Source organism: Mobula hypostoma, chromosome 10 (assembly GCF_963921235.1).
Source record: "Mobula hypostoma chromosome 10, sMobHyp1.1, whole genome shotgun sequence".
NCBI classification, from domain to species: domain Eukaryota; kingdom Metazoa; phylum Chordata; class Chondrichthyes; order Myliobatiformes; family Myliobatidae; genus Mobula; species Mobula hypostoma.
In genome coordinates, this window is record NC_086106.1 from 15,997,187 (window position 1) to 16,018,878 (window position 21,692).

The 21,692-nt window shown below is 41.3% G+C and overlaps 1 protein-coding gene across 8 annotated transcripts in view; it reads left to right on the plus strand.

Annotated features, from left to right (window-relative positions):
• Positions 1–21,692, plus strand: part of LOC134352669 (ryanodine receptor 1-like) — a 581,514-nt gene that overhangs the window by 448,368 nt on the left and 111,454 nt on the right. For all 8 annotated transcript variants that reach the window (XM_063060038.1, XM_063060039.1, XM_063060041.1 and 5 more), the window contains 4 exons: positions 384–480; positions 14,854–14,960; positions 16,796–16,847; positions 19,447–19,512. In XM_063060038.1, the coding sequence (XP_062916108.1) occupies positions 384–480; positions 14,854–14,960; positions 16,796–16,847; positions 19,447–19,512 (322 nt within the window). The remainder of the gene's footprint in view (positions 1–383; positions 481–14,853; positions 14,961–16,795; positions 16,848–19,446; positions 19,513–21,692) is intronic.

Below are 21,692 nucleotides of genomic sequence, written 5' to 3' on the forward strand. Positions count from 1 at the left end.
TAGAATATATCTAGATTCATCCTAGCAGTCAGAAGACTTTCAGTTAAATGGTTTGAGCACTCATATTTCCACAGTAATTTCAAGGATACTATAGATAAAATAATTTCATATGAATTTCAAGCCTTAGAAAAGGCAGTTGTAACCTTCTTCACTTTATTTGTAGGTACTTGAACCTATTGGGCAATAGCTATACTTAACTATTATCACGAATAAGCAAACAGTCACAGTTATAGTGGAGGCATTTACTCTTTCTTGTTCTCTGATCTATCAGTGGAGCAAAATTGTACAAATGCTATCTCTAACAATTGTGTGATAAGATAGTTAACCACTAAGTCATGTCTTTATTCCCAAACCCTCCTGTTTTCGATCTCACCCTTCCTCAGGCACCGAGCATGTAACCTCTTCATCGAAGGTTATAGAAATACTTGGATTGACACCGAGGAGCATTCGTTTGAAGATAAACTAATAGATGATCTGGCTGTAAGTACTGGTTTCTGTGAGCTGGCATGCAGCTGTGCTGTACCAGTACGTACAACCCTGTTTCTGCACCATCTGCTGTCGCTTGTATTTTTGCGTCAAGTCTATGGCAAGCAATGCCATGTCTCTTGTCTTTCTGTGTTGCATCACTGGAAACCAGGAATAGCTAAGTCCGTGGAATGAAGCCTTTTGTATGGCAGAGCTATAATCAAGGCTAAACTTTGTTTTTTAAAAAAAACTTACAAAATTCTGCAAGTCATTCTCCTTGATGCTCATTTTTCCTTTTTATCCTTTACTTGCCTAATTTCCTGCTGAAAGAACATACATGATGTCTGAAAGTTTTGTTGGGGGGCATTAAATAATACCAAAATAATTAGAAAAATGAATTGCATATGGGATGAGTAGGATGAATTAATACAATTTGAAAAGAAAACTGTGCTTTGGGTATTGATTAATAGAAGAAATATAGTAAGATTTTCTACCTGTCTGAATGATTTGTGCACGTTACTTCATTTACTGTCCTCGAATTCGCTTTTGCCCCATAAGTGAATATCCACTTTATTTTAGTCATAGCAGGCCTCTTTGTTTTACAGACGTAATTTCATACTGCATAATGTTCATAGATTACGGCCACCTCCATAATTATGAGCTGAGCTCATAACACTGCAATTAAATACTGCATCCAACTTAGTTAAGCAGTCATATAATTACTGCTGATCAGTGATACAAAAATATAATTCACTAGAATGTAAATGATGGTTCTTTACTTTTAAAAAATCCAATTTTATTCTCATCTATTCTCAATTTGGATTTTATGCCAATTTTAAAAATACTTTGCCACAAGTAGCCAAGCACTGAGCCTGATTTATGGAAAAAGTAGCAGACAAAGGAATGCCATACTAATACATTAATTGTTACCATTTCAATATTTTATATTTTATATAAACTGCAGTTTCATGTCATGTACAGAACAGTAGTCATACAGTGCATCAATAAAAATTGGTGAGAATGAAAAGGGACATGCCAAATTTCTTTAGTTTTTTGAGCAACTAGAGACATGGAGACTTTGTTGGCCGTGTCACCTATGTGGTTGAAAAAGGTAGGAACTTAAAACTCTCAGCCTTCTTGACGTCAGCACCAATGATGTAAATAGGACATGTGCACCACTCCCCTGTCTGCAGTAAATTACCAGCTATTTTGTTTTGCTGACTTTGAGCCTGTTGTGTTAACACCATGTAAGAATCTTAAATCGATAGCTCTTGATCAGAACAGTGGGTATCTGAATCTGTTCCATACTAGATGCTTCTCCTTGGCTTAAATGGTATAATGGAAGTTCATTCTAACCCATAGCAAGATTTCCAAGCCTGGAAGTTTTGCATAGTTTACAGTAGTTGCAGTACAGAACAGTACAAATATAAGTAATTATGCTTCAATGGAACCTCCTCACACCCCTCTTCATTTTCTCTCTTGTCTTTGTTTTGCATTTCCTTAAATGCACCACTGTCAGGTGATCCAGTTACCTCCTGTACTGTTTCCTGCATTCTAATCACTCTCCTTGTAAATGCCTAGTTGAATTAGATTATTGGTGAATCCTGCATTTACGCCAGGTATCCCCACAGTGAAAACATTGGCGTGTCCACCCTGTCAAAACTTTTCATTTCCATAACCTCCCTCTGGTCAAACAGCTTCATACCTCAGCCTGGTCAATCTTTCCTGGGTACCATAAACATTGTTGTACCACCGTACCTCCCTTTTTGTAACGATACCAAATCGATGAACGAATGATGATGTTGGGAAATGAACACCCTTGAATCAGATAATGAAAATGAAGAACAATTTGCATATGGTGGACATAATAATGTCATTGTGGTGGTACAGCAATTAGTTTTGCTGTCTCACACGCCGAAGACCCAGGTTTACTTCTGACATCGGATCCTGCCTGCATGGAGTTTGTATGTCCTCATGTGACTGTGTGAGATTCCTTCAGAAGGTCCAATTTCCTCCAAAATCCAAAAGATATGGTGATTGGTGATCGTACTGTGCCTCAGTTCCCTCTTCCCCTCTCCCCCTCTCCCAGTTTACTGGGTACTTATTTTCCAAAGTCTTTTGTTCTTCCATCAACAATGTATCACCTATTCATTAAAATATCATCTAACTGCGGATTAGATCCCCATTCAACAAGCTTCTGAATGTTTCCAGTATTTTATTGCAGTCATGAGCTACTGACAGCTCTAAATTGCAACAATGTGTGCGAGTTGCTCCAAGTTATTGTTTTCTGAAAATAATAAACAATAGCGGCCCAAGCACTAATTCATGTGGGACATCAATTCCCATATCTTGCTAGTTTCAACGGCTTTCAACTAAGTTCCAATTTATAAAAGAATGCGGAATGGATAACTAGCTGTGGAAATCATGCTTGAGAAAAACAGTAAGTACTGCCCTCTGCAGGTCAGAGTTAATATTACAGGCTGATGGTTCTTCACTTTAGTGATAGTTCATCAAAATAAGAGATGAACTCTGCTGCTCCCTCCACAGATGAGGCTCTTTATTTACAGCATTTTAGCTTTTTGCATTCTTAACACCTGAAGCATTTTGCTTTTGGAATATATGTTTCATTCCCAGTTTCTAGCTATAGATAGATAATACCTTACACACACAGTGGATTCCATTTAATTGGGCACATTGGGACTAGTATATTTTGGCCCAATTAAGGGACTGCTCTAATTAGCTGAAGTTTTATGGAAACAGTTAAAATGTATAAAAAAAGTCATCCCAAAAGTTGAAAGGTTCATTTTATTATCAGAGAATGGATACAGTATACAACCTGAAATCCTTACTCTTCACAGACATCCACGAAACAAAAAACCCCATAGAATAAACGATAGAAACATCAAAGCCCCCTTCCCCTTCCCTTCACACAAGCAGCAGCAAAAACATCGACATCCCCTCCACTCGCACCAGCAGAAGCTCCAAACCATCATGCCCCCCAAGCAACAGCAGAAGCCCCCCCCCCAAAAGTGACCCCGATCCAGAGTTCATCAAAACTATAGTCCATTACCCAGCACTTCAGTATCTGAGAAAGGCTGTCTCTCTGCATTGAGGGAGAGAGAGGTGGCTCTTGCAACAACAAGGGTGGAGACCAGCAGCTTGCTGTTCCAATGTTACAATCTTCCATGTTGCCTCTCCAAGCCTCCCCATCTTGAGAACTGACAGGCTCTCACTTTCCATCAAAGGAGGGAGGGGGGGAATCGCTTAAGTAGAGAGGCCTACCTCTGACAGCAGCCGGCCAATAGCAAACACACCGTCTGCTGTCTCAGTGTTCCAATCTCAAAGCTTCAGTGGGTGAAATCAGCGAGGAATGGGGTCATCCACAAGGCTGCTCTCTGACTTCCAACTTCTTTCCCTTGGAATTTTCCTCAATTTTACATAAGCTTCTCTGACCTGAGTTCTTCCTTTTATTATGCAGTAATAAAGGAACATTATCCATCCTCCACACTCTGGTACCTTGACTGTGGCTAATAAAATTAATTTAAAATTAACGTAAATGCTCCCAAGTTCCCTTTCAAATGAGGTGTACCCTTGTACAGGTGCCACCTGCTCCAGAAGTTATCCCAGTAATCCAAGTACCCAAAGCTCTGTCCCTTTGTACCAGCTCTTCAGTTAGCCATTCATCTGTCCTATCCTAATTTTACCCTCACCAGCAAATAGCAGAAGATGTAATCCTGAGATTAGAACCCTAGAAGTTCAATTTTATTTTTTACTTTTTGTCTATCTCTCTGAATTCGCTCTGCAGAACTAGTTCTTTGAAGCTTTCTGTCCTTCAGAATGTTCCTGATCCTGTAACTAGGGAGTTAAGAAACTGCGGATGCCAGAATCTGGAGCAACAAACAATGTGCTGGAAGAACTCAGCGGGTCAGGCAGCATCAGTGCTGACGCAAGGTTTCAACCTAAATTGTCAACAATTTCTTTCCTCCGACAGTTGCTGCATGACCTACTCAGTTCCTCCAGAACATTGTTACACCATTCTACTGTCTCACTCTCAGCTACAGAGATGTTCTTCTGCGCCCTCATTAATGAATTCCCCCACACTGGCATTCAGAATCAGGTCTAATATCACTGGCATAGTCATGAAATTTATTAACTTTCCGGCAGCAGTACATTGCAACACATGATAACATAAGGAAAAAAAACTGTGAATTACAGTAAATAAATATATATAATAGTTAAATAAGTAGTGCAAAAACAAAAATAAAAATGTAATTACATAGTGTTCATGGTTTCAATGTCCTTTCGGAAATCAGATGGCAGAGGGAAAGAAGCTGTTACTGAGATGCTGAGTGTGTGCCTTCAGGCTTCTGTACCTCCTACCTGATGGTAACAGTGAGAAAAGGGCATACCCTGGGTGGCAGGGGTCCTTAATGATGGACACCACCTTTTCGAAGCACCACTCCTTGAAGATGTCTTGGATACTATGGAGACCAGTACCGATGATGGAGCTGACTAAGTTTACAACTCTCTGCAGCTAACATCGATCCTGTGCAGTAGCCCACCATCCCCCCCCCCCCAATCATACTAGACAGTGATGCGGCCTGTCAGAATGCTCTCCATGGTCCATTTGTAGAAATTTTCAAATGTTTTAGGTGACAAACCAGATCTCCTCAATCTCCAAATGAAATGTAGCCGCTGTCTTGCCTTCTTTATAGCTGTAGCGATATGCTGGGACCAGGTCAGGTCTTCAGAGATGTTAACACCCAAGAACTTGAAATTGCTCACTCTCTCCACCTCTGCTCCCTCTATAAAGATATTTTCGCTCCTCTACAGCACCTCAGAGCCAACTGCAGTCCACATTTTTTTGCATATTGCATGTTTCAAAGTGGCAGATCATGGTAATGATGTGGTTCTAAGTTGCATGCCAAATGATGTTACTTAAATGCAACCAATAGCCAACTTGTGTAAGCATGTCATTAGAAAGAGGATGCACTATAATTTCTGCAACTGCTCTATGGTAGATCAAGAAGTCAAACAAATAATAGAGCTTTGCAAAAAAAAAATCCTGTAGTGATGTACATAAACATGTACTATGCGAAGAAATTGTCCATCAACTTTCATCCTAGAACCTTAAGCAGTTGGAAGAAGGGACACTGTAGACTTACCAGGAGAAGGTGCCATTTACTCAGATGGCACAGCTTTCAACAGCGAAACAGAGTCATCGTCCCTGCTCTCATTCTCACATTCTTTAATTAGGACTGTCCTCTACCACAGTTAATATTGCTGTCAACTCTGTTTCCTCTTTCTTCCACTTCTACTCTCACCTGCTCCTCTCCTAACCAGAGTAATGGTTCCCTGCCTTCACCTTCTAATGCACCAGCCTCCATGTCGAGCAGTTTATCCTCCATAACTACAGCAACCTTGAACAGGATGCCATTAGCAAATACAGTACCTATTAAGTATTACCTATTAGCAAATAACGTAATTGATTTACTTGTTTATTATTATTTTTATTTTATTTATTATTATTATTTTGGTCTCTGCTTGATTATGTATTGCATTGAACTGCTGCTGCTAAGTTAACAAATTTCACGTCACATGCTGATGATAATAAACTTAATTCTGATTCTGACTGATTTCCCTCCCCTATCAGTATGAAAGGCGCAGAAACAAGCCCTTCAGCCCACCCAGTCCATGTCAATCATGATGCCCATCTAAACTCATCCCATTTAGATTAGATTAGATTATGAGGACACACAGTCCTCTTTCATTGTAATTTAGTAATGCATGCATTAAGAAATGATACAATGTTTTTCCAGAATGATATCACAGAAACACATGACAAACCGACTTAAAAACTGACAAAAACCACATGATTATAACATATAGTTACAACAGTGCAAAACAATACCGTAATTTGATAAGAACAGACCATGGGCATGGTAAAAGTCTCAAAGTCTCTCGAAAGTCTCATCATCTCACGCAGACGGTGAACCTCCAGCGCCGCAAACTTGCTGATGCAGCATCCCGGAAGCATCCGACCACAGTCCGACTCTGAGTCCGTCCGAAAACTCCGAGCCTCCAACCAGCTCTCCAACACCGAGCACCGAGCACCATCTCTGCCGAGCGCTTCGACCCCGACCCCAGCAACAGGCAATAGGCAAGGCCAACGATTTGGGGCCTTCCCCTCCGGAGATTCTCGATCGCACAGTAGCAGCGGCAGCGAAGCGGGTATTTCAGAAGTTTCTCCAGGTGTTCCTCCGTGCTTCTCACGGCTGTCTCCATCAAATCAGGATTGTGCACGGCCCCCTAGTAAACACATATCGATATCAATTCAGAATGGCCGTGTCACGCCGCCATCTTCTCCCTCCAAACATTTACCCATAGTTGGCTCATATCCCTCCAAAACATTCCTATCCATGTGCCTGCCCAAGTGTCTTTTAAAAATTGTTATTGGAGCACTATTCCCATAACTAGAGTCAGAGAGTTATACAACACAGAAGCAGGCCCTTCATTCTCACGTGTCCATGCCACTAAGATGTCATCCTGAGTTAGTCCCATTTGGTCCATATCCCTCTAACCTTTCCTATCTATGTAGCTGTCCAAATGTCTTTCAAACATAACTGTGCCTACCTGTAGCACTTCCTTTGCAGCTCCTGCCATATGTTCACCACATTCTGTGTGGAGAAACAGGTTACTGTAAATCTTTACCCCTACTGTCTTAAACCTATGCTTTGTAGTTCTAGACTCCCCTGCTCCAGGAAATAGAGAGCATAAGACATAGGAGCAAAATTAGGCCACTCAGCCCTTTGTATCTGCTCCACCAATCCATCATGGCTGATTTACTATCCCTTTCCCCTGCTTTCTCCCTGAAAACTTTGACACCCTGACAAACCAAGAACCTATTAAACTCAGCTTTAAATACACTCTATGACTTGATCTCCACAGTCATCCATGGTAATAAATTCCACAGATCCACCACCATCTGCCTAAAGAAACTCCTCCTCATCTCAGTTCTAAATGGACATCCCTCTATTCCAAAGCTGTGTCCTCTGTTCCTAGACTCACCCACTATAGGAAACACCTCCACCTCTCCACCTCCACTCTGCCTAAGCCTTTCAATATTCGATAAGTCTCAAGGAGATCCCCCTTCATTTTTTAAAATTTCTGTGAGTACAGGCCCAGTGCCATCAAAATGCTCCTCATACGTTAACCCTTTCATTCCTGGGATCAATCTTACGAACTTCCACTGGACCCTCTCCAATGTTAATACATCTTTTCTTAGATAAGGGGCTTAAAACTGCTCACTATACTTCATGTGTGGTCTAACCAATGTGTTATAAAGCCTCAGCATCACATCTTTGCTTTTATATTCTAGCCCTCTTGAAATGAATGCTAACATTGCATTTGCTTTTCTTACCACCGACTCAACCTACAAGTTAACATTTAAGGTATCCTGCACAAGTACTCCCAAGTCCCTTTACACCTCTGATTTTGAAATGTCTCCACATTTAGAAAATAGTTTATGTCTTTATTTCTTCTACCACTGTGCATAACCATAATCTTACTACATTCCATCTGCCACTTTTTTGCCCATTTCTCCCAATTTGTCCAAGTCCTTCTGCAGACTGCCTGCTTCCTCAATACTACCTGCTCCTCCACCTATCTTTGTATCATCTACAAACTTGGCTGCAAAGCTATCAATTCTGTCATCTACATCATTGACATATAATGTGAAAAGAAGTGGTCCCAATACCAACCCCTGCAGAACACCATTTGTCACCAGTAGCTACCCAGAAAAGCCCCCCACCCCATGCCAATTCTTTGCCTCCTGCCAATCAGCTAATTTTCTGCCCATACTAGTTAGTATCTTTCACGTAAAACCAGGGGCTCTTACTTTGTTAAGCAGCCTCATGTGTGGAACCTTGTCAAAGGCCTTCTGAAAAATCAAAAAAGCAGCATTAATTGACTCTCCTTTGCCTATCCTGCCTGCTATTTGCTCAAAGCATTCCAACAGATTTGTCAGGCAAGATTTTCCCTTGAAGAAACCATGCTGAGTTTGGCCTATTTTATCATGTGCCTCCAAGTACCCTGAAACCTCATCCTTAATAATGGACTCCAACATCTTCCCAACCACTAAAGCCAGACTAACTGGCCTATAATTTCCTTTCTTCTGCCTGTCTCCCTCTTAAAGAGTGGAGTGGACATTTGCAATTTTCCAGACCTTCGGAACCATTCCAAAATCTAGTGATTCTTGGAAGATCATTAATGATGTCTCCACAATCTCTTCAGCTACCTCTTTCAGAACCCTGGGGTGCAGCCCATGTGGTCCAGGTGACTTATCTACCTTCAGACGATTCAGCTTCCCAAGCACCTAGCAATAGTAACTTACTTCTGCCCCTGACGCTCTCGAATTTCTGGCATACTGCCAGTGTCTGTCACAGTGAAGACTGACGCAAAAGACTTACTAAGTTCATCTATCATTTCTTTGTCCCCTATTACACTTCTTCAGCATCATTTTCCAATGGTCCAACATCCACTCTTGCCACTTTTTTACTAGACCATAAGACAAAGGAGCAGAAGTCGGCCATTCGGCCCATTGAGTCTGCTCCACCATTTTATCATGAGCTGATCCATTCTCCCATTTAGTCCCATTCCCCTGCCTTCTCACCATAACCTTTGATGCCCTGGCTGCTCAGATACCTATCAATCTCTGCCTTAAATACACCCAATGACTTGGCCTCCACTGCTGCACGTAGCAACAAATTCCATAGACAAAAAAAATTTCTTCGTATTTCTGTTCTGAATGGGCACCCTTCAATCCTTAAGTCATGCCCTCTCGTACTAGACTCCCCCATCATGGGAAACAACTTTGCCACATCCACTCTGTCAATACCTTTCAACATTCAAAATGTTTCTATGAGGTCTCCCCTCATTCTTCTAAACTCCAAGGGATACAGTCTTCATATCTCTTCATATATATGAAAAAATATTGGTACCCTCAGATATTTTTGGCAATTTTACAGTACCTTCATATTTCATCTTTTCTCTCTTTTAAGTTTTTTTTAGTTGCCTTCTGTTGGTTTTTAAAAGCTTCCCAATCCTCTAACTTCCCGGTAATTCGCTTTTGCTTTTATGCTGTCTTTGATGTCCTTTGCCAGCCACATTTGCCTCATCCTCACTTTAGATTGCTTCCTTACCTTTGGGATATATTTTTCCTGCACCTTCCGAATTTCCCCCATGGCCACCATCTATTACTGTTCTGCCGTCATCCCTGCTAGTGTCCCCTTCCAATCAATTTTGGCCAGCTGCTCTTTCATTCCCCTGTAATTCCTTTTACTCCACTGTAGCACTGGTATATCTAGTTTTACCTTCTCCTTCTCAAACTGCAGGGTGAATTCTATCATATTATGATCACTGCCTCCTTGGGGTTCTTTTACCATTCATTTCCTAATTAATTCTGGTTTTCTGCACAACACCTAATCCAGAATAGCTGATCGCCTTCTGGGCTCAACCACAAGCTGCTCAAAAAAGCCATCTCAAAGGCTTTCTGCAAATTCCCTTCCTTGGGATCTAGTGACAACCATATTTTCCCAATTTACCTGCATACTGAAATCCTGACCATTATTGTAACATTGCCCTTATTACATGCCATTTCAATTTTTCTTTGGCTAATTTCCCCCATACCAGCCTATCCAATTGCCTCTTCCAATGCAAGCCTTCCAGACTTGGCAACGTTTTTCTGAATCTCTTCTGCACCCTGTCCAGCTTAATCACATCCTTCATACAGTATGGTGACCAGAACTGCAAACGATTGTCCCAGTGCCATCTCCCCAGAATGTTATATGGCTGTAATGTGACATCCCAACTCCTGTACTCAGTACAATCCAATGAAGGTACCTATGTCATACACCTTCTTCACCTCCTTCTCTACCGAGTAGTTCATGTACCTCTCGGTCTGTCTGTGTACAGCACCATCATTCACTCTTTCACTTCCCAAAGATTACATCGCTTCACATTTGTCTGATTTAAATTCATTCTGCTATACCTTGGCCCACTTTTCCAGCTGATCCAGATCCTGCTGTAGCTCTGAACTTCTACTTGTTGACCTATTTCCATTTCAAATCAAATCGTTTTACAAATAATGTGTTGCAGAAAATAACAGCCACTTTCATACCGTTAAAAAATTGGGACAATTCTTTCTTCCTCCCTGTTGAATGGTGAGACACAGTTAGTGCTGCTGCCTCATATTTCTAGGGATCTGGATGCAGTCCTGACCCATGGTGCCATCCCCACAGACTTTGCACCATGTCTTCGTGACTGGGCGAGTTTCCTCCGGACTCCTCCCAAACGCTAAAACTGTGATTGTTGGTTAATTGGCATTGTTAATTACTCCATAGGGTAAGTCAGTGACAAAAAAAAAATTTGAGGAGCTAAATGTGTGTCATTTCATATTGACGTGCATGGTTAATCCAAGCACATGGCATATTTTTCTCCTCTAACTTTTCTATAAAGTGCCGGCCGGTGGTGTAGTGACATCGACACCGGACGTTGAGGTGAGTGGTCCCGGATTCCAAATCGGCCGGCTCCTTGCACACTCTCCATCTGTACTGGGTTGAGCGTTGAGCTGGCAGCAACCTTGTAAAAGATAGTCCATAGTAATTTTGTTTTACCAGTCAGGGTTGTTAGTCCTGAGCTGAGCTGCTGAACCTGGAGGACTGGCGGGCCACTCTTACCCTTTGACCTGTTTGGCATGGGTGACCCTACCAAGAGCCAAAGCATAAAGCCCTGACTCCAGCCAACATAAGTGACTCTCCAGGTCATTGAGGTATGCAAGCCTCCAAACCCAGTGACAAGGTTGTGCTCTTCTTGGAGGATCATGGCACAGGAGCCTTGGACAGCATTAATGTGTTGCCAGAGGGTGCTGATGACTTACACATGTGGGCTCCAATTAGCAACCTGGCCTGCCGAGTTCCTCCAGCATTTTGTGTATGTTGCCTGTCAACTGATGCTTAAATCAATATGCCCAATTGACTTAAGCCTAAGTCGAGCAAAAGTATATGGATGGAGAACAACATACTGTGAGCCCACCAAGCTTTCGTCTTCATACACTCCTATGTAATAGCAAGGCCTGGATGACATGCACAGTGTGAGGAGTTTCCACCTTTGTTGCTGCAGACGCGATCTCAGCAATTTCTGGCAGGAGAAGGTCACTGACATAGAGGTCCTGGAGTACACCTATACCAGCAGCATACAATCGTTCAAAGCCAACAATGCTTACAGCAGATTAACTGCATTCATCAGATAGATGATGGCCACAAATCCAGCGGGTTGCTGTTATGTCTGCTGCTCGCTGTGAAAATGGGGGACACTTCCCTCTCCCATATCAGGGAGAGAGAGAACCTGCTGTTTGTCAAATGCCAGATGAAATGCGATAGTCGTTGGGGTAACTGCAAGTCTGTGTCTTGCTATCACCTAGCTCACGCTTGTGCTCGGTAGTGGTGCGTTCTTCTTTTGCTGGGGGGGTAGTGAGGATCGTTGCTGCCGCTTAAGTGCGGGAGGGGGAAGCTCGGGGAGGACTTTGGGGTTCTCACATTTAACTGTCGTTCATTCTTTGGGGCACTTTCCTGTTTTTGTGGATGTTTGTGAAGAAAAAGCATTTCAGGAGGAATATTGTATACATTTCTCTGAAATTGAACCTTTGAACTTTTGAACATCCATAGCTCCAAAAGTGAGATAGGGAGAAGGAAGTCACCAACAGACAACTGTCCTGACGAAGGGTCTCGACCTGAAGCATCGACTGTTTACTCTTTTCTATAGATGCTGCCTGGCCTGCTGAGTTCCTCCAGCGTTCTGTACGTATTGTTTTGGATTTCCAGCATCTGCAGATTTTTCTCATGTTTGTGACAAACAACTGTGATGTTTCAGCCATTAGGCAAGACCATCCAGGAAGGCAAAGAGAAGTGGTACGTTTAGCTAACTAAAGACCAGCAAGTTTTGCATCTTCTTAGTCCATTGCCTTCGTCTGCAATGAGGAGGAAAGGCCACCATGTTTGCGGGATTTCTGCGTAATCCCAGAGGATATTGAACATGGAGTTGATCAAAAAAAGCATAAGTGAGCAGAGGAACCATAGAAAGCAACCATCCTATCTGAATGCATAAAAGCTTGGTATGGCAACTGCTCTGAGCGTGAGCAAAAAAGGACTGCAGAGACTTGTCTTATCTCTACTTCTCACTCCCTCAGTGAAGCAGCAGCAGAATGAAATACTCCACCCACCAGAAATTCTCTCTACTCCCTTCTCTCTTCTCCCAAAAGGCAGAAGAAACACATTTATTGTTATTGTTTTCTCAATGCACTGTGTAATGATTTGATCTGTATGACAAGCTTTTCACTGTACCTCAGTACATGTGACAATAACAAAGCAATTTACTAAATACCAATCCTACCAGGAGAGAAGACTGTCAAAGAATTTATTCAGTTATATCCTTATTTGAAATGTCTCTAATCAGGCTCACCAGGCTGTAGTTCCCTGGCTTGTTTTTGCTGCTCGTCTTACATAATGGTACAACATCAGCCACTCCCACCCACCTCCATCACCCATGGCTAAAAATGATGCAAATATCTCTGCAAGGATTTCCACAATTTCTTCCCTAGCTTCCCACAAGGACCAGTAATGCACTTGGTCAGGCCCGGGATATTAATGTACTTTAGGACTGCCCATGCCTCATCTTTGGTCATTTATGTATGGCCCAAGACATCACAACTCATTTTCCTCAGTTCATCAGCTTCCATGGTCTTCTCCACATTAAACACCGAGGGGAGTTTTTCCAGCAATTTGTACAAATTCTATCCCAGCCATATTCTCTCAAGCCTTCTCATTTTGTATCCTGATAACTAGGTGACCAGCCAAATTCCCCTTTTGTAATACTCTGTCTGATATTTTTTCATGAATGCTCTTTGCCATTTGTTAAAATCTACTGTCATTTATTTCTTAAAAACAGGCTTTAGGTAATTTCCCTCTCCTTCCTTCTGGGAGCTATTTTTCCTGCTCCTTTTTCCAGTACAGTAGTTTATACACTTCATTCTCCCAGCTATGCTGAAATACAAAGATAATGCCTACCACTGTAAGGCTCTGATAATCCAGCACCTTCAAGACTTTGGTGTTACTCAACTGGCAAATTTTCCAGACTAATTTTCCAGAGTTTTAAGGAAATGCAGGAATAGAGTCTAGGTAAGTTTTAAAGAAGCGCAGGAACTGGACCCAGTTGAGTTTTAAAGAAGCACAGGAATTGGGCCCAGGTGAGTTTTAACAAAGCACAGGACCTGAAGCCCTGGTAAATTTTAAGGAAGTTGGGGACTGGACTTCAGGTGAGTTTTAAGGAAGTGAAGACCCTGGAGCCCTGGTGAGTTAAAATGGAGTGTGGGAAACATTATCAAGTGATCTAAGTATCAAGCCAACAGGATACCCGATCAAAAGGCTAGTGAATTATCTGAGTTTTATTGCATTATCACCATGGCTGGGTGAAGGGGCAAGAGGCAAAGGTCCAATAAATGGAAGAAATCAACCAGCAAGTAATTCATTAAGTAATACTGATGAGGTTCTAAATTGGTGTTCACTGTTTGTTCTGAAAAAGTGTTGCAATGGCTTTTAATTAATTTTATATGCTAAAAATGCCATGATCTGCCCACTCTGTCCACATCCACCTGATGATACTCCAGAATGATTTGCCCCAACAGGTGCACATAACATAATGAGCATTTTGGAAGATTGAGGACATTTGTAGGACTTGCATCTTTGCTCATCTAACCAATTAAAATATGAGACCTATTTGCAGTCAACCTATTCTAACAGAAGAAGGTCCAGAAATGTTGCAGGAAATCCATCCAATTGAATAACCATTTTGCAAAGATACAGTAGGAACTTTTTATAAAATAATACATCTGCTTAGGATGTATTTCTAGAATTTTATGTATAAAGTTGCCTCACGAAGTAATTCTTCCTCTGCTGAATCTAACAGTGTATTAACTGCGGTGTATGCATGTTTATTAAAAATATTCACTTCATGTAGGTCATGTCTGCCTAGGAAATAGGAAAATACAGCAATTTATGTAACATACTGCAGATAATGAGTATGGTTTACTTGACTGAATGCAGAATCTGAGTTTGCAAGATTTTGAAACAGTTCCCCAAGAGCTCGTAAAACTGAATGATCTAATTAAAATGTGGATCAGGAATGCAAGAGGACTTTTACAGAGTACTGCATAACAAAGGCCTTGCATGTATTTGTGTGTGTGTGTGTGTGTGTGAAGTTCTATACTGGAGCCTGATGCAGTTTGTTTAGCTCTTCATTCAAGCTTGCTGTGCTTTGTGGCTGATTTATCAATAGAAATCGGGTGAAGAGGAAGAGGAAGAAGAAGAGGCAAAAGAGTCAAAGCCTGATCCACTTCACCAGTTGATTCTTCACTTTAGTCGTACGGCTCTAACTGAGAAAAGGTGTGGATTTGTATAATCACTTTGTCAAATATTTTTTAAAGTACTTGCAACTTTTGTTAAAATGCCCCACTGTGGGTTTAATGGAAAGGGTGAATTAACGCTCCCTTCATTCACAACAGAGTTGTAACCAATCTCAAGCAATTAAAATAAAATCTCTCATTCAGCCTACTTTAGCAATCTCTACATAAGAAGTTTTAAACATGTTAACAAAAGCCAGACCGTGCCCTGATATTTGTACAGCAAAAGCAGAAAATACTGGAAATACTCAACAGGTCAGGCTGCATCTGTGGGAAGAAGAGACACTCAGCATTTCAGGTTTCTTTGAGTTCTAACAAAGGACCAGAAGCATTAACTCTCTTTCCACAGATACAGCCTGACTTGCTCAATATTTCCAGCATTTTTTTGGCTTTTGTTTTTAATTTCCAACATTTCTGCATTTATATATATTTCTCCATACTTGCATTCTCAGTCAAAACAGAATAGACGGATTTCTGATAATAATCTTTTTTTCGGTATGAGTTAACCACATTGTAGAGATTTAATCTCTGTACAGCTATAATAATAAAGGGTGACTGCCTGAAATATGAGAATCACAGGTTAAAATTTGGCTATGTGTTTCCAAGTTTTTCAATAGTGAGTAGTTCAGTAATGGAGAAACATTTTATGCATCTGACTAGTAGGTACTACCATTTATATTCCAGAGTTTGCTCCCAGTCTGCTAAATCTGTCACTGTTTCGGCATGCTGTGTGTTCTATTTCTGTGCATTTGTTGGTGTGAATGGTAATGCCAGCAAGTAAAAGTCACATTTACAATGGAGTAGATTAATTAAGCATCGACAGCACTAAATTATCTTATTCTCTCCGAAACTATGTTACTTTGGATTGTTATCAATAAAAGATACAATAATAAAACAATAGCAGGATTTCAGTTAGGTTACGCTCAGTGAATGTCGGTGCAGGAGACAGAGCCACCTGCTGGAAAATCAGAATTCAGTTGCAAATGCAATCCATTTAGTGGAATAAAGGCAAATCGGACAGGATTATTGGAGAGTTTTTTTTAAAAACTTGCAACTTTTGTTAAAATGTTCCACTGTGGGTTTAATGGAAAGGGTGAGTTAATGCTCCCTTCATTCACATCAGTGTTATAACCAGTCTCAAGCAAGTCAAACAAAATTTCTCTTTCAGTGTGCTATAGGGAGTTACTGTTTAGGTAGAGTTAATGTTTCAGGTTGATAATCTTTCAATTAATTTTAAAATTCAAATTTGGTGGCATAGTGCTTTACACATTGCTTTACTGTACCAGCGACCTGGGTTCAATTCCCACTGCTGCCTGTAAGGAGTTTGTACGTTCTCCTCGTGACCATGTTCACTCCTCTCACAGTCCAAAGGCATACCAGTTGTTAGGTTAGCTGTTCATTGTAAATTATCCTGTAATTGGGCTGGGATTAAATTCGGGATTACTGGGAAGTGCGGCTCAAAGGGCTGGAAGGGCCTATTCCCCCTTATATGTCAATAATAAATAAAATATATATATTATGAACATTTTGAAGAAGTAAATTTGTCAATTTTAAATTACCATAGAAGTCATAGAATTCTAAAAAAAATAAGAATTCTTCTTGTTTCACTTTGTTTTCTCTGTGTAGAAAATATATCAGTTTCAAGGACAGGCTAGTATAGTGAGGGTAAGAGATGCATATTCAGCTGCCAGTTGACGGGGGCAGTCACTCGTCTAATTGAGATGTAATGATGTATCTTTGGGTTGTTTTAACCCAATAGCAAGTTTACTTGGGTCTCGGTGTACATCAGAAACATTTTTTTTTTCTAATTCCCCTCAGCAAACTAGAAATGGACCATCTCTACGTGTCATATGCTGATATCATGGCAAAGGTAAGTACAGCCATTTGTTCTAATAAATATTTGGAACAATTTCATCAGATACAGTTGTAGAGTCATACAGCAAAGAAATGGGCCCTTCAAACCCCAACTAAGGCATACTGCCCAAGATCTAAATAGTCCCATTTGCCATATCCCTCCAAACCTTGCCTATCCGTGTATCTCTACAATTACTTTTTAAATGTTGTTAATATGCTTGCATCAATTGCTTCTGTTAGCAACTTATTCCCAGTGGTGCAGTGCTAGCCGGAGCGCATCCAGCACACCTTTAAGAAAAAAGCCAAAATGAACAAGCTAATTAATTAGGTGCCGCCCAGGGTGATTTGAGTATCTCAGAAACTGCTGATCTCCTGGGATTTTTATGCACAACATACTCTGGAGTTTACAAAGAATGGTGCCAAAAACAAAAAAAACATCCAGCGAGTGGCTGTTCTGTGAGCAAAAACATCTTGTTAAATCGACTCGCTGGATTTTTTTTTTTGTTTTTGGCACCATGCTTTGTAAACTCCAGAGTATGTTGTGCATAAAAATCCCAGGAGATCAGCAGTTTCTGAGATACTCAAATCACCCTGGGTGGCACCTAATTAATTAGCTTGTTCAATTTGGCTTTTTTCTTAGAGACGTGCCGGACACGCTCCAGTGCGCTCCAGCTAGCACTGCACCACTGCTTATCCCATATACTGACCATGCTATGTGTGGAAGAGTTGGCTCTCAGGATCCTATTAAAGCTCTTCCCCTTTCACCTATGTCCCCAAGTTCTTGATTCCCCAACCCAGAGAAAAACCTGTTCACTTTGACGTACATGATTTTATACACCTTTGTAAATCACCCTGTGCTCCAATGCAAAAAACTCCAACAGTCCCTCAAGTCCTGCCAACATCCTTGTAAGACCATAAGATACAGGAGCAGAAGTAGTCCATTTGGCCCATCAAGTCTGCTCCACCATTTCATCATGGCTGATCCATTTCCTTCTCAAACCCATTCTCCTGGCTTTCATGTCCCGAGTAATCAAGAACCTATCAATCTCTACCTTAAATACAGCCAATGACTTGGCCTCCACAGTCACCTGTGGCGATGAATTCCCCAGAGTCACCACCCTCTGGCTAAAGAAATTCTGCCTCATCTCTGTTCTAAACCGACGTTTCTCTGCTCTGAGGCTCTGCCTTCCTGTCCTAGACTCCCTGAACATTCAACTTTTTATAGGTTTCAATGAGATTCCCCCCCTCCACACCATTCTTCTAAATTCCAGCGAGTACAGGCCCAGAGCCATCAGTTGCCGCTCATATGATAATCCTTTAGTTCTTGTGAACCTCCTTTGAACCCTCTCCAATGTCAGCACACACTTTCTTAAATAAGGAGGCCAAAACTGCTCACAATACTTCAAGTGAACACTCACCGGTGCTTTATAAAACCTCAGCATTACATCCTTCCTTTTATATTCTGGTGCTCTCGAAATAAATGCTAAATCTGCTCTGTGCAATTTCCAGTTTAATGGCAGCTTTCTTATAGCAGGGTGGGCAAAACTGAACACAGTATTCCACATGTAGTCTCACCAGTGTCTTGTACATGCAACTCCTATACTCAGTCCCCTGACTGATGAAGGCTAGAATACCAAAGCAGCCTTCACTATCCTGTCCACTGCGACACCGCTTTCAGGGAACTTGTACTGCTGGGTCCCTGTGCTCTACAATACACCCCAGCACCCTGCCATTCACTGTGAAAGTCCTACCCTCGTTTGGCTTCCCACAGTGCCACACCTTCTGCCTACAGTATCTGAATTCACTCCATTTGCTATTCCTTGACCTAGCTACCCACTGATCAAGATCCATCTGTAAATCCTGATAACCATCTTCACTGTCGATGACACTGACTATTTCAGTGTCATCTGCAAAATTACTAACCGTGCCCTGTACGTTCTCATCCAAATCATTGATTGATGAACCTAGCATTGAGCCCTGGGGAGCATCACCAGTCCAAGCTCACTGGCCTCCAGTAGTATATAATCTTAAAGAGAAAAGTTTATTGTCATTTGCACAAGGTGAAGATCTTTTGTCATTGATACTCCCTTGCCACATTGGAAATTCAAATTTATCCAAATTATATTTTGCTTACTATAGCCTGGGTTTTATTGTTTTTTTTCCTCAAATAATCTGCAAGATCTTGTGATCTCTGATGACCAATCTGAATTCTCAAGGTTTCAAATCATATTCCATATATTTTGATGATTAGACAGGACTCCTTGATACCTTCTGCCATCTCGAATTTTTTATTGCATCACAGTCATTTATAATTCCAGAACAGAGTGTATCAGAGGCACAATCAGCCAATAAGCAGTTGAATGGGGTACAGCTACTGAACGAGGAACACCTCGAAGCCCTTTTCTCATGTAGTTATCCTCTTTTCAATGTGATTGTCTTTTTATATATATCGGACTACTGACTTGCTGGGACATTCTCAAAAAAGACTAAAGACACTATTTAACCATAGCAAGGGTATTGTAGAATATTGCTATATGTTGTACCCGGAGGGCCGCTGTTTTACTTTGTAGGGTTAAAGTTAATATTGCTGAATGAAGCTTATCTGTTGCTTTCAGAGTTGTCACATTAAAGAAGAAGGTGCAGAGGAGGAAAATGAAGAAGATGCTGAACTTAGCTTTGAAGTAAGTCTGTAATGAGCCATAAAGAGTCTCAAACACAATAAGCTACTAGTTCCGGTCAGAGAACTGAATTTTTGGATCCCGTTACGCTGACTGCAACCCCTGCACGCTGTTCCCTCTAAACTGCGGGAGAGTGCAGCCGCGCAGTGAACAAATGCTCCCGTGCAAATATTCTTTGTTGCTGCACAGCCGGAATTTTCTTCAATATAATGTTTTATTAAAGTGCTGCGCAGTTTTCAGGCCATGTAAAATTTTCCTGCTCAGAGCGAAGGTTGGCCTGCGCAACTGTAAAGAAAAAAAATTGTGGAAATGTTGCTCTTGCATATTAAGTTTGTACAGTTCCATTATAAAGTGAGGTAAGTTAATGTTTCTGTAAGTTGCTACTGATCCCTGGGTGCATGCTTACAAATAAATGACTCAAATTAGCTAAGCACAAGCTGAGTTATATCTTCATGCTGATGTTAATTTTAGTTATGCACCTATACGAGGACTATAAGTTGCATAACCACAGACACAAAACTGACTTTAACTTTCCTGGATTAACAATGTGCAGGTTGACTCTTTGGTTTGGCCTTCAGTGCATTGGTCTTCATCAAACGTGGGACTGAGTTTAAGAGCCAAGAGGTAATGTTGCAGCTACATAGGACCCTGGTCAGACCCCACTTGGAGTACTGTGCTCATTTCTGGTCACCTCACTACGGGAAGGACGTGGAAACTAGGAGACAGGGTGCAGAGGAGATTTACAAGGGTGTTGCCTGGATTGGGGAGCATGCCTTATGAGAATAGGTTGAGTGAACTGGGCCTTTTCTCCTTGTTGCGACAGAAGATGAGGGGTGACCTGATAGAGGTGTATAAGATGATGACAGGCAGTGATCGTGTGGATAGTCATGGGCTTTTTCCCAGGGCTGAAATGGCTAGCACGAAATGGCACAGTGTTAAAGTGCTTGGAAATAGGTACAGAGGAGATGACAGGGGTAAGCTTTTTACGCAGAGAGTGGTGAGTGCATGGAATGGGCTGCCAGCGACGGCGGTGGAGGTGGATACAACAGGGTCTTTTATACTCCTGGATAGGTACATGGAGCTTAAAAAAATAGAGGGCTACGGGTTACCCTAGGTAATTTCTAAAGTAAGTACATGTTCGGCACAGCATTGTGGGCCAAAGAGCCTGTATTGTGCTGTAGGTTTTCTATGTTTCTATGTTAACCTTTTCTCCCTTACTGTGTAGGTATATAACACTTGTAACTTTGTATGATTAATTTCTGACAAACTGCTGCTGAAGCTATAGTAGCCAATTGGAAATGCCTTCAGAAAATCTTCCATTCAAACAATGTTTTTCTTGGAGGTTCTAGACACTGCTCGCAAAACTAGTATTTAAAGTCTATCCGTAAGTGCCCTTTAAAAGATGAACCATTTGCTGGAATTGCTGCACTTCCGTTCCTCGGTAAGAATTCCAAGATTTCGACCCAGCAACAATGATGGTACGGCAAGTGATCACGTTTCTTCTTGCAGAAACATGGCTCCAGGACAACATCCCAGGCACCGTTAATCTTCAGGCCCAGTCACTCAGGAACTTGTACTAAAATTACTTTGTGCTATCATAACTATATGTTCTGTGTGTGACTGTATGTGCTGTGTTTTGCACCTTAGCCCCAGGGGAAGAATGTTTTGTTTAGCTGTATACATGTATGTGGTGAATGACAATTAAACTTGAACTTGAAATACCTGCGTTTCCTGTTACTGAGTAAGAATTCCAAGATTTTAATCCAGCATCAATAATGGAACAGCAAGGTGTTTCTGGCAGTGGAGGGAATTCATATTTAGAGGAATAAAGGGGTTGTTTGATCCTGGAGTGTGTCAAACCTCCAGGCACTTTTCACTGAGAAATTCTTCCAGTTAATTGAAAGATATTTTGTCATATAGTAAAAAAGTGCTGGAAATACCCAGCAGGTCAAGTCACATCTGTGATAAAAGGAGCAAAGCAAGCATCTCAGGGTAAAGTCTCTTGCCAGGTCACTCCTATTAACTCTGGTTCTTCTCCCATAGTTGTGATCTAACTCACTGAGTGTTTCTAGCATTTACAGTTTTTTGTTTTAGATTTGTCACATTTGTTTTTTTTTAAATTTATTTTCAGGTGACTGGTCAGATCAAGTTCCGGTCAACAGCTACTTTCTACTTTATAGTTT